The sequence below is a fragment of the Ambystoma mexicanum genome, chromosome 7q (genome assembly GCF_040938575.1).
Source record: "Ambystoma mexicanum isolate Mex_15411 chromosome 7q, UKY_AmexF1_1, whole genome shotgun sequence".
Taxonomy (NCBI): domain Eukaryota; kingdom Metazoa; phylum Chordata; class Amphibia; order Caudata; family Ambystomatidae; genus Ambystoma; species Ambystoma mexicanum.
The window spans coordinates 561,150,425-561,163,734 of record NC_090941.1 but is presented as its reverse complement, the minus strand read 5'-3'; the positions used below and the strand labels follow the sequence as shown (position 1 = coordinate 561,163,734).

General features: G+C 48.6%; 1 protein-coding gene across 1 annotated transcript in view; it reads right to left on the bottom strand.

Annotated features, from left to right (window-relative positions):
• The window catches only part of SERPINE3 (serpin family E member 3), a 228,538-nt gene that overhangs the window by 39,669 nt on the left and 175,559 nt on the right, over positions 1 to 13,310 (bottom strand). The window contains exon 8 of the mRNA XM_069640667.1: positions 2,460 to 2,543. Coding sequence (XP_069496768.1) covers positions 2,460 to 2,543 — 84 coding nt within the window. The remainder of the gene's footprint in view (positions 1 to 2,459; positions 2,544 to 13,310) is intronic.

Here is a 13,310-nt window from a genome sequence, read left to right as displayed (position 1 = left end):
GACATCACTGGCTTTTCATTTAAAGTTCATTAGTTAAATGGGTGGAGGACAGTTAAATGGACATGTCCACAGGTGAAAGTGGTTGTAGGTGACAGTATCTAAAACAAAAGGATCGAATGCCTTTTTTTTTCGACACCAAAAGTGCTGAAAAAAAAAGTTTTGAATGCTTTTTTTTTGTATATGGGGGGTCCCCGCCCCCAATCCCTGTTTTCCTTTTTAAAAAAACTTTTTTTTGCACACTAAACTAAAAAATGTATAAATAAATAAATATAAAGCATTAGAAACTTTTTTTCCGGTCCTTTTGGTTTCGAAAAAAAAAGGGCATTCGATCCTTTTTTTTCGATCCTTTGACCGGACACCAGTTAACAGGTCAACCACTATTACAGAATTTAGGAAGAGAAACATTGGGTCTCATGTTCCTCATGGCGTAGCGTAAAATGCATGCATACAAATCGTATACAATCATTTTACTCCACACCATGTTTTCAATCATTTGTATGGAGGGAGGAGGGAGGGGGGCAGAATGTAATTTACGATTCCCCCTTTCCCATTTCTTTCTGCAATACAAATACTCCAAGCATTTACGCCAGAATATCATTTTGGATTTCGGGTGTGGAGTGAAAAATTCCCAAATAAAAAAATACTGATTTAAAAGGACCCCTCTAAGATCACTAAGAGCGGTCTTTCGACATCCAACTGTTATGCCCCTGGCTGGTATGGTTGGGACAGGCAGGGTAAGACGGAAGTTGTGGCTGTGAGGTAAGTGTTCGTCTGCATGCCTGTGTGTATGTTCTGTGGTAATGTTTGTAGTGTAGTGGGGAGGGGGCTGGGGAGAATGCAAGTGTAAGCGTGTTTGTGTGGAGGAGTGTTGGTTGCATGGAAGGGAGGGGTGTGTGTGTTTCTCCATGTGTGTGTGACTGTGTGGGGGGTTGGGTAGGAATTGTTATGGCAGGGGAGTATAGGCAGGTTCGGGGGAGATCACCCTCCCTAATTTTAAGGGGGAGGGGATTGGTATTTCAGGAGAGTTGGGGACGTAAAAAGTGAAATTAGCAAATATTAAAGGCCGACCAAATCAGACGGGAAAAACGTTCTTTAATATTCGAGAATATCACATAAAACCCATTATCGTGCAAGCATAAGTGCTGTGGATTCATATGGAATCTGCTCGCTTTTTAAACTAGCAAAAAGCAGGCAGAATTCATAGGAATCCATTGTAAACGCTGCCTGCCACGCCTAAAAATCAGCAAGCGTTGTTTACTCAATTTGCACTGCACAGAGCAAAAGGGGGGCGTAAAGGTCGAGCATGCCTCCATTTTATACTTCCCTTTTGCACTCTGACATGCAAATGACGAAATGTACGTGAAGGGGACATGTTTGTACCAAAGTGCCTATGGAGTGTTGGTCCCCTTGTCATAAATTATGTCGACTTAGAAAATGAGCCCCACATCTCATGCAGGCATAACACCAGGTGCTCTTCCAAGACGACTGAGGCGGAAAGCAAAGCTGAGCCACAAACTCTGCTTTGGGGCCCTCCTACACCTTGGAAGGGTTGCAAAATGGGACACAACATTAAATGGAGGTACAAACAAATTACTCCTTATTTTCATGCTTTCATTTGGTATCACTACATATTATCTCCACCAAAAATATTGCTGTATACATGCTATTCTGGAACGGCCATTGGCGATATTTTGGGGTGGGGGTTGTTTTTGGGGGTTTTGGGAGCAGGGGCTGCGGGTGTGTCACCCGCTCCTTTAAAAACAATGCATGGGTTGCAGGGGTGACCCCCGCAGGTTCCAGGCCTTAATATCGCTGCAAGAATATGGTAATATTTTTGTATGCCGATATTTTTGCAGGGATATTAACATATGGAACCTTTCATTTAATGTAAAAAAAGGACCCTGTGGCATAAAATGGCCTTTTATGCAATCAGACCCACACCCCTCATCTCGCAGCAAAATGTTAACTTTTTTACTGCCTGGACCAGGTGAACTCATTGGCCCTGATTCATTGATTATTTGCACCGATAAAATGGGATTTGTGCACCATTCTGCCCGCAAATCCCCATTTGTTAAACAGGGATTTGCGGGCAGAATGGCGCACAAATCCCGTTTTTTTCGGCGCAAATAATCCATGAATCAGGGCCTTTTTCTCAACCCGACCTAACACCCTTCAGGGTATCCTCTCTGGTAGACCCATACTCACAATGGGAAATAGTCAACCTACAAGTCCCAGGATGCAGTGTGACTGCCAGCAAACCAGCTTGGAGTGAAATCTGACATGGGGCCCGTTGACTTTGGTTTGAATGTGTACTGTTCGCAACAGTACAGCAGGGAAGGGTGGCGTGCGCCGGCGTGGACTATTTATAGCGCCCGTGACGCAGCAGAGCATAGTGCACAGCCAGCAGTTTATAGCCTAACAAGTCCAGACAAAGAATACAATCCAGCATGATACACTACCTGTTTTAGCTTGCCTCAGGAAAAAGAGAAATGGCCTGTCTGCCTTAAACACAGGAGTCCTGGATCTTTTTAGCAACGCCATGCCTGCAAAATAAACACAAAAGATATTATTAGCCTTAGGGGTATTGTGTGAGATGGTGTACTAGTCACAGATGTGTTCAAGCCTCAGACAAACAGTAACTGCGCAGTTTGGGTGAATGAGGTTTTGCAAGATGGGGGGCATCGGGGGGAACGTGAAGCATTTCCCCCGGGATATTTTGGCACTGCACAGGCCAGCGAGTTGGCCTGCGCGCAGTGCGCCCTCCGGGGGGTATTTAAGGGTCAGGGAAGGTTCGGGAAGCAGGCGATGGTTGGGACTTGAGATTGATCAGTCCTGGTCGCCTGCTCCTGAGCCTTCCCTGTAGTTCTTGGGCCTGTGAGGGAATAAGGTAGTGAAGGTGAGATGTTGGGTCTTAGCTATTTCAGCAGGTGGGTAGGCATAGTGTCAGGAAAAATGTAATATTATTTCTGTGGTTGCATAGCCGAGGGGTACCGTACATAAGGTACACCCACTTACCGCTGTGTTATTGTCTTTCCCTTTTTGGTGTCTCTTTGGTTTTGGGCTTTTGGGTAGGAAGCGTTGGCTGCGGGCCATTAGTGCATAGTTTTTGTCGTAGGGCTCTGTCGGTTTCCCTCAGCCGCACAAGCTTTATAGGAATAGGTGGGGGCTTGTCTTCTCTGTGCCCGTTGCGCGGTGTCCTTAGAGCTAATGCTGGTAAACTGCGTTTTTTCGTCCGAGTATTTTAGCAATTTGCTAACATTGCTTTGCCCGCGTAGCAAAGTTGTAAGAAGCAGACTGCGTCCTGTATTTTCCCCATCGGGCTTCGGCGGCGTACGCGGTGCCTGTCTGTGGACGTGAGCGGCAGTATTGAACTGTTAAAGGTGCCACGCTCCTTTTAACTAGGGGCGGTTTAGGAGCTGTGGATTTTGGAGTAGTGCTCTGTTTTGGGCTGCTTGCGAGCGAGGGGGGGTTTCTTGGGGCGTGGGTGGGCTCGCGGTTCGCCAGGGGCAGTATTTCTCTGCCTTTTCTTGGCCCCAGCCTCAAATTGTGCTTCTGTTTTTTGGGAAGTGTTTGTGTCAATTTAGGATTCAAGGTTTGGGTCCTCTAGGGCTAGTGTATTATGAGGGGCTGTAATAAACAAAAAAAGTTTTAAAGAAAAGATATATATATAATTTTAGAAGATATTTCTATATGTGAATTATAAGAGTTTAATTAACTCCGGTCAGTAGGATTTTAATTTTATACCTCATTTTATTTTGCAGGGCTTTCCTTTTCTGAGGGCAGTTCCACGGGTAGGTGTTGGCTTGGGGGCTTAGTGTAGCTAGTTGAGAGAAGAAGGGGCATATTTTAGTGCACCGGCAGCTTGTTTAGTGCACGATGGTGGGCCAGGGTTTAGTGGATGCCAGGTCGCTGAGGGAGGCCCTGGAGGTTATCAGCAGGGCATCTAAGGCCCAGCTGGAAGGGGCGGTGTTGGAGGTTGCAGGGGAAGGGGAAGCAGGTGGCGGTAGGCCGCAGCGTAGAGCTACGGCAGATGGGGCTCTCGCGGCAGTGGTGGCTTGCACCCCTGCGGCTGGTAGAGGGGAGGCCTGGGAATCTAGGGGCAGGGAGATGAGGAGAGAGAGTGACAGGAGAGCTTCCAGGGGAGAAATGCATTTGGGTGGGGAGGTAGTTAGGGATGTGATACATAATGAACAAGGGGACGTTGGGGATGTCAGACGTTTTCAAAAAGGGACAGGGCAAGGTGGTCACGTAGATGGGGGCAGGGGGCGTATAGGGGGGTGACAGGACAGAGGGGCAGGGGGGTAAATACCTGCGAAAGAGTGCAGATGGGAGGAGGAGGGAGAGGTCCTCATCAATTAGTGAGGTTAGGGAGGGGTGCGGAACGCCCCCCGGCTAGGAGGAGTGCGGGAGGAGGGCGCTGCACAGCCCCCGCTGTTCCAAAGGATGAACATGGAGAGGGTTTAGGAACGGCCCCTCCTCGGTCAGCGCTAGGACAGTCTAGAGGGTGCAGCACGACCCCTAGCGATGAGGACCACAGGGTGGAGGAGAGCACACCTCGCCCAAGAGAAGAGGACCAGGAAGGGGTTTCTGCAGCCCTGCCGAGAAAACGACAAAGGAGTGGTGGGGCGGACACCCCGGGGTCACAAGAGGAGGATCTACACAACCCGAGCATGGGCTCGCATCAACAATGGTATTTCAGGGCTGATGAAGTTGGGATGGAGGAATATTTGGGGCAGTGGGAGGATGAAGGTTATAGGGCCGTAAGGAGGAGGGGGAATGAGAGAAGGGGTTTGAGGTGGGATTGTGGAAGACAGGTACAGGGGATTTGGGGGGCAAGAGGTTGGGGGAACAATTGGCTGGATGAGACTGCTGACATGTTTTGTCCGTGCAGTAAGAAAAGAGATGAGGAGCATCGGAGTGGGGGCCAGACCGCAGATAGGCGATGGCAGGTCGAAAAGAGGTGAGCGGGAAAGGGACTGGTCAACTGCATGGCAGAGGGGGAATACGGGAACAGGGGCAGAAAATGAAGGGTCTGGTCTGCAAGGGGTAAGGAGAGAGATTGGTGTACAGGCTATTGGAGCATTGGTGGGTGAAAAGGGAAATTGCTCGGTGGAGGTACAAACGGACAAAGTGGTTGAGCCATTAGCGCTTGAGGTACAGGTTTCAAAAGAAAAAGAAGCTGAAGTGAAGGACAAGAGAAAAAGTTACCTTACATGGGCATCACAAAACCTTTGTGTGCGCATTTGATGACAGCGACTAAGGACAAGATTCAGGCAGGGGAATTTGTAGATGTGTTTAAACTGCTCCATAGGGAAGTGAGGGTTCCAAGGAAGAAGAGAGAGAGAGCTGGCCTCGCGCCCAAGGGTACCAGTGACAATTGAGAATTGGACGTCAGCATTTATTATTTACGCCAGTGTCTATTGTGAGAAATTTCCAAAGCGATGCGTGGCTGTGCATAAATATATGGATGTAATCAGAAAGGCATTTACACTTTTTGGGGGCTTTGCGTGGGTGCGGTACGACAAAGAATTCAGAGCATGAATGGCGGAGGACAGTCAGGCTGCATTGGGGGGAAATAGACATGGATCTATGGCTGCAGTGGATGGCGCCAACAAGGCCTGCCCCGACATTGCACACAGCAAGTGGGCTGCCTGTGCCTTTCCGGCCATTTCTTGGTCACCCCGCCCACAGAGGGGTGGGGGGAGGAGGCAGAGGGCAGCCTTCAGCAGCGTGTTGGGCATTTAATAAGGACGGCTGCACAATAAACTTATGTAGGTTCAGACATGAATGTAGTAAATGTGCAGGGAAGCACCCTCTCACTCAGTGTTTCCAGCAAGCAGACAGGGGGAGGGGGAGAGGATCCGGCAGGGGGGTTGTGGGGAAAGGCTTTTACTCCAATTAAATTGGACGTGCTGGAGAAGTGGTTGGAATTTTATCCGGACAGGTTTTGAGTGAAGGCTTTTGTCATGGTTTCAGGCTGGGTTATCAGGGGCCAAGGGTGCGTAGGTGGGCGGAAAATTTGAAGTCAGCCAAAGAAAATATGGAGGTGGTAAGACAAAAATTGGGCAAGGAAATAGCGGCAGGGAGGATAGTAGGGCCATTTGATGATCTACCGGGTGATTTAGTTGTATCCCCGCTGGGTGTTGTGCCTAAGAAAGCAGCGGGGGAATTCAGATTGATACACCATTTGTCATGGCCTGAGGGCATGTCTGTCAAAGATTTCATTGCCCCTGAGGATTGCGGGGTTGTATATGCAAGTGTGGATCAGGCGGTGGATTTGGTGAGGAAAGCTGGGTGTGGAGTCTTCATGGCAAAGTGTGACATTAAGGTGGCTTTCAGGTTGTTGCCGGTGCACCCGGAGGATTTTTGGCTGTTTGGTTTGCAATTTGAGGACCAGATATACATTGACAAAGCTTTGCCAATGGGGTGTGCAATTTCCTGCGCCTTGTTTGAGCTTTTCAGTTCCTTCTTACAGTGGGTTTTTTCATACAGTTCCGGTTGAAAAAGTGTGCTGCATTACCTACATGATTTTCTGTTCATTAGCGGGGCAGAAAGAGAGATAGAGTGCGAGGAGATGCTCAAGTTGTTTCAGGATTTGGTGGAGGACTTGGGGGTGCCTCTAGCGGAAGACAAAACAGAAGGGCCGGCAGTGGTGTTGACATTTCTAGGGATTGAACTGGATTCAGTGGCTATGACCTCACGCTTGCCGCACGACAAGGTGAGCAAACTGGTAGGATTGCTGGAGAAGGCGATGGGGGCCAAGAAATTGATGCTAGTGGAAATGCAGAGTTTGGTGGGGCATTCGAATTTTCCATGCGAGGGGGTGGCCCATTCGAATTTTCCATGCGAGGTGGTGGCCCATGGGCGGACTTTTTGCAGGAAGATGGCGCGGTCTATGGCGGGAGCAAAGTGCCCACATCACCGGATAAGATTATCAGGGGCAGTGCCGGAGGATTGTAGAATTTGGCTGCGTTTTTTGGAGAGCTTTAACAGAGTGTCCATGTGGTTGCAGGGAGATCCGGTGTCTAGGGAAGTTCTGATTTTTTGAGACGCAGCAGGTGCAGGAGGTTTTGGTGTGTTTTGGGGAGGAAAGTGGTGCGCAGAGAAGTGGCCATTGCTTTGGTTGAGGGAGGGAAGGAGCATTGCATTCCTGGAATTCTTTCCTTTGTTGGTTGCACTGGAGTTGTGGGGTGAAGGAGTTGGAAAACAAGAATGTGAATTTCAACATTGACAATGAATGCGAGGTTCATGTAGCTAATCGGCAGTCAGCGAGGGATCAGAGGGTGGCGAGGCTGATGAGAGAGTTTGTTCTGCGTTGCATGGAATGGAATGTGGTTTTCAAAGCAACTTATGTGCCAGGTAAGGATAATGGCATCGCTGATGCATTATCTCGTTTTCAATGGCAGAGATTCCGTGGATTGGCTCCAGATGCGGATCAGGAGGGGCACCGGATTCCGGAGGAGCTGTGGAAAATAGGAAGATGAGAGCGCTTGCATTGGTGGAGGGTTCTCTTGCTCCGGCATCTAGAGAGGCGTACAGGAGAACTTGGGAGGATTTTATAGGAGGGGGAGCTTGTAGTTGGAAAGGTTGGGGGGATGCAGAAGAACGGAGAAAGGACGATGTCACTAACTTCCTCTTGAGGTGCATGGATAGGGGCTGGTCTAGGGCAACTATAACTGGGAAATTGGCAGGGATTGCTTTCTATGGGAAATGGTTTTGGGGTTTTCAGCCGAGTGGTGGAGAAATGGCAAACAGGATGTTGGAAGGATGGGCAAGGGAAAGTAAGAGGGAAAAAGATAAGAGGAGACCGGTATTGGCGGAATTGCTAACAAGGTTGTGTCAGGCGGTGGGGGGGATTTGCTGGTCGGCCTGGGAAGGAGATTTGTTTGCAACTTGTTTTACTTGGCTATTCTTTGGGGCCTTTAGGGTTTCTGAGCTGGTGGGGGGGAAGTGGGGAAGGTGGGCTGCAATGGGAAGATGTTCAGTTTACCGAGTTAGGTTTGGACATCAAGATCAGGAGGTCTTAGACAGATCAAAAAGGAAAGGGCTCTTGGGTTTTGCTGGGTCAAGGGAATAAGGAGTTATGCCTGGTTCAGACAGGTTTGGTGTGGGGGGAGGATAGGTTTGGTTTTTCAGCATGAGAATGGGGAGCTAGTATCAGCGCCACAAGTTCTGGGAGTCCTTTGAAAGGTTCTGGTAGCATTAGGGGAAAAGGCGGAAGATTTTGGAACTCATTCATTTAGGATGGGGCACCATCTGAAGGTAGCAGGCTGGGCTATTCAGAGGAGAAGGTGAAAAGTTTGGGGCGCTGGAAGTCAGGGAGATACAAAGGGTTTGTCAGTGACTTGGGCAAAAGGGATGTTTGAAAGAAGTTTCAGAAGTCAGCAGGAGAGTTGCATTTAGTAGGATGTTGTTGATTTGTAAGTGATTTTGTCATTTCTTTTGCAGATGCTGCCCGGAGGCCGGGGGCGATGGCACAAATCTGGATTGTGGGGCATTCAATTGTTAAGTGGGCAGGGAAAGAAGCTGAGAAAAGGGTTTTGGCATGCAATTGGGTTGCAGCTATAAAGATGTTTTGGTAAGATGGTCCGGTTTAGGGGGGCTTCGCTGGGATCAGTTACTTCCTATGATGGCTGTGTTGAGGGAATGCTATGGGTCTCCAGATGGGGTGATTATTCATGATGGGGAAAATGACTTGGTAAGAGATACAGCTGGCTCTTCTTACAAAAATGAAAAGGGATTATTTATGGGTCCGAGAAATGTGGCCTCAAGCATGTGTAGTTTGGACTAAGTTGTTGTCGCGAAGAGTTTGGAGGGGGGCGAGAAGTGAGAGAGCGATAGAGCGGGCAAGGAAGGGGATAAACAGAGAGATGGTAAATTTTGTGTCTCGGCGGCGGTACAAGTTCTGGACCACAAAGACATAGTTTATGAAGGATTCATGATATTTAGAGAGGATGGTGTCCATTTGTCAGCTATTGGAAATACTTATTATCTGTCGGAATTGATCCGGTTGTTGAGAGATATGTTAAAGAGTTGGAAGTAGGAAGGAATGGGGGGGTGGGGCAGAAAGAACACCTCGGGGGAGGGTTTTTCTGGTGCCGGGGGCATGGCTCCTTTAGATGTGGGGGAGGGAAGCACAATGGGGGAATGGGGCGGGAAAGGATGGGGGTGGTGCTGTTTGCACAAACGGGCTACCCCGGGGGAACAGGTATTGAACCTGAAGGAGCAATGCCCCGGGGAAAAAAACGGAACGCCTTGAGAAGTGGGAAGGAGACGGTAGGGACCAAGAGATAGTCAGGGAGGTAGTGGATTTATTTATTTATTTAATTGTTGGGGAAAAAGAAAGTATTCATTATTAATTGTTTTGTTAAAAATAGTTTGTTAGGTTGTAAGGCCAGGGAGCCAGGTAAGCGGTTAATTGTAAGCTTTGGCCTGTCACATTAAAGCGACCTTTTCCACTTTAAATGAGTCTGGCTTTTTGTGCAGCAAGCCAAAAATAAGGTTTCCATGTGGCATTCCGCCGCCTACGGCTGTGCTTGGTGTTCGCCGCCTGTAACTAAATAGAGACGCGGTCATCTTTTCCAAGAGGCGGCTCCAATTCCCATATGGGTGCAAAAAGAGCGTCTCTGGCCTCATGAGCAGACACGCCTTCCCAGAGGACACTCCCACTCTCTGGCTCTGGGGAATGTCCATTTCGGGAGCGTCTCAATCCCTTATTTGCTGGCAGGGCAAGCACAGCCCTCGGGACTGTTTTGGGACTCGGGGAATGGGGAGCGGCCAGGGCTTGACATGGAAAAAAAGAATTTCAGGCACTCTGTGTGCTATAAAAACCTCTACCGACTGAGGGCGTTCGCCTCTTTAGCGTGTGTGTCAGTGCCGGTGGGTCTCTCTTTTCCAGCTTCTCCGTCTGTGACTCTACGTGGATCCGTCAGCCACGTGTGTGTTTTCTTTAGGTGCGAGTCTCTGTCTTAACCTTTCAGTGGATCTCCATTAACCGTTATCTATCTGTGGGTCCGTCTCTCCCGTGTGTCTCTCCGTGCTCCTTATCTCGCGCTCTCTCACGCGAATACACACGCCCCTTCCCTTCCACCCCCCCCCCTTGCACACATGCACTCTCTCTCACGCTCTCCCTCCTTCACTTACACACTCTTTTCCCCGTATACACCCCCCCCCCCTTCTTACACACACGTACTCCCCCGGCCCTCATGCCCTCCCTCCTTCCCTTACACACACACTGTCTCCCCCCCCCCCACCTTTCTCTCCCCCTTATACACACACACACACACACCGCCCCCCCCTTCACCCTTTCTCTCACTATCTCCGGGGCTAAATTTGATTATTTTTCTCCGTGGGGGGTCTCTTTTGCCCTACATCTCTATGTTCTTGGCTTACTCTTCCCACCCCTTTTCCGTCCATTGCTCCAGCCCCAGCCCCACTTTCTTACAGGGTGTCCCAACCTTTCTCTGTCTCCCCATTCCACTGTCCCTGGCTCTCTCTTTGCCAGCCACTAAAGCGCTTTCTTTCAATCTCCCTGGAGTCTTTTTCGTTATGTTCTCTCTATTTGGGGCTTTCATCCCCGCCCTGGCTCTGGCTCTCTCATTCACTCTCTCTAGAGTTTATTTCACTGTATTATCCCTCCCTCTGGCACTCCCCTTCGCCAGTCTCTCTCCGGGACTCTTTCGCTGTCACTTTGTACAGTATTTATTCGGCCTCCATCTGCCTCTTATCACCTGCCCTCTCTTGCTCTTAACCCTTCCTCTCAAAATCCACGTTGTGCTCCGTCACAAGTCCACTCGGCTTCGTCTCTCCCACATATCATTTTCTCTACACCCCCCCTCCCCCACAGTCATCCCACGACCACCACCCTAACCTCCATCTCTCGCATTTCCTCATGCCCTCCCTCACTTCGTTTCTCTTTTTAGCTGTTCCTCCTCACCCTGTCAGCCTCTCTCTCTTGGGGTATTGTCTAAGTTACTCGATCAGTAGGAAAGGCGGTAACATTGACGGTACACTCCCCCTCCCCGTTTCTTTTCACTGGTTGGCAGGATTTCATTGATTTGGCAAGCAGAGATGGAGAGCAGAGCAGGCTTCACACGACTGGCTGCTCATCCCGGTTGACCTGCCAAATATGACTCGTTTTTCACAAGCATGAATTTTCAGGCAGACGGAAAACCAATGAAATCAGAATAAAATTACCAACTGGACAAAAGAAGGCGGATTACATGGAAATCCATTGCAAATGCCTCCCGCAATCGTTAATCGTGGAGGCATTTACCCTCTTCCATCAACGTAGTGAATGAATGTATATATTAGCTTTTATTCAGATGTTGAGACTGAAATCCATGCAAGCAAAAATCATTACACATAATTCCATCTGACAGGAGAGGTATTACAATGTTGATATAAAAAAAAAGAACAATTGGATATGGTAAATTATATAACAACACAATAATTGCGCAGAGCTAAAATCGAAGGCTACATGGCCTGTGATGTGCGTAGCCTCTGCTAACCTTATCTGATATGTAAAGCCTTACTGAGGAATAAAGAGAGATTCCAAAATACATCTGAGTCCATTGTCAGTAGTAACCATAAAAATGCTGGGCGGCGCCTCTTACGTTTTCAAGATTGTCTCAAAGAATCATATTCTTTACAAAAGAACAGAACCTGTAATGGTCTGCCAAGGCCCTACCTGCCTACATTTAAAAAGCAAAAACCCTGAGAATTATGCCCCGCCCATAACCGCACAAGGCTCCGCCCATAACCGCACAAGGCTCCGCCCACATGTCAACAAGATATATTCACTGTGTGATGGGCTATGTGCACGAATCTGCCTCAAATGAAACTGTGCCCTCAAAAAACGCATTTACCATTTTTACAGGGCCCTTTCGTATTTGCAGGCATTACCCTAATCCAGATCAAAGCATTTTTGCTAACATGTGCAGGCAGGTCTTCTCACCTGCAGGCAAGGGGACCCCCAAACATCATTTTGAAATGATATGGCATTTATAACGCGCCTGTTTCAAGGCGCGACGAGGCAAGGGAGGGGGGACAGAGGGAGGGCAGAGACAACAATCTTACTAGGCCAGGTTACATTGAGATCGCACAAGTGCAGGGGAAAGGGAAGAGGGAAAGGGCAGTGCAGAACATGGGAACGACAATAGAATAAATAAAGCAACAAGTAAAGGTGCAGCCAGCTGGTGGCAAGTGCAAGGGTAAGTGCAGACATCAGGTGTCAAGTGCTTGTAGGAGAGGCAGTGCAGGGGAGCAACAGGTAGGGGAGGGGACCTGGGCCCGAGATCAGATCAGATGCGCAACCCACACACCATTCCATTCGGAGATGGCCTTCCAGCCTCTTTAAATTGATTCTGGGAATATATGCTTGGTTTCCCCTCATAACTACAAGACTAGGAGTCCCAGAATGCAGTTCAGTCATTTCAAACTAGCATGTATCTTGTTATGCAGGACCAGGGCTTTAAGTGGGGTAAGACATCGAGGGTGGGCCCTCATTTGGGGGCGTGGCTTGTGGGAGGGGCGTGGCCTAAAAAGTACGCAAATCGTAGGGTATACACACAAATATATATAAATGTTATATATTTGTGTGCGTACCTTACTATGGTTTGTGTACTATCCAAGCCATCTTTTCATTTCTACGTTTATAAAATATGGCTTGCAAAGTACACAAACCATAGTAAGGTACGCATACAAATATATAACATTTATATATATTTGTGTGCCATTTATATATATTTGTGTGCATACCCTACGGTTTGACTAGTTTTCAGGCCATCTTTTTTAAACATTTAGGGTTTATAAAAGATGGCTTTGAAAGTACACAATTCAAGCCATCTTTTATAAAGCTTTGACTACGGACAAAATTGTCCGTCGGCAAAGCTTTATAAAAGATGGCTTGAAATGTGTACTTTCAAAGACATCTTTTATAAATCTAGAAATATGTCGAGGAATCCCCAGGTTCACCGAGGGTTAAAGACGCCTCAGCGACCTGGGGAGGAAACGAAGGGACAGTAACTGCCTCTGGTGACCTCTCGCGCGAGGGGTCACCAGACGCAGTTATTATGACTGACGGAAGTGATACCCAGTCACAGCGTCGCTGTAGCTGGCTGCCACTTCTGTCAGCTTGCTGACTACATTGCAGACGCATCTCCCGTCGCGGCTGCGGCCGCGACGGGATAATGCAACCCGCGATTCCCGCCAATGTTGCTGTAGGACGGGGGCCCTGGCAGGGCCCCGGCTCAGTCCCACTTTTTGCACTGTGCAGGACGTTAATAAAATGTGCAATGCAATGCCCCCGG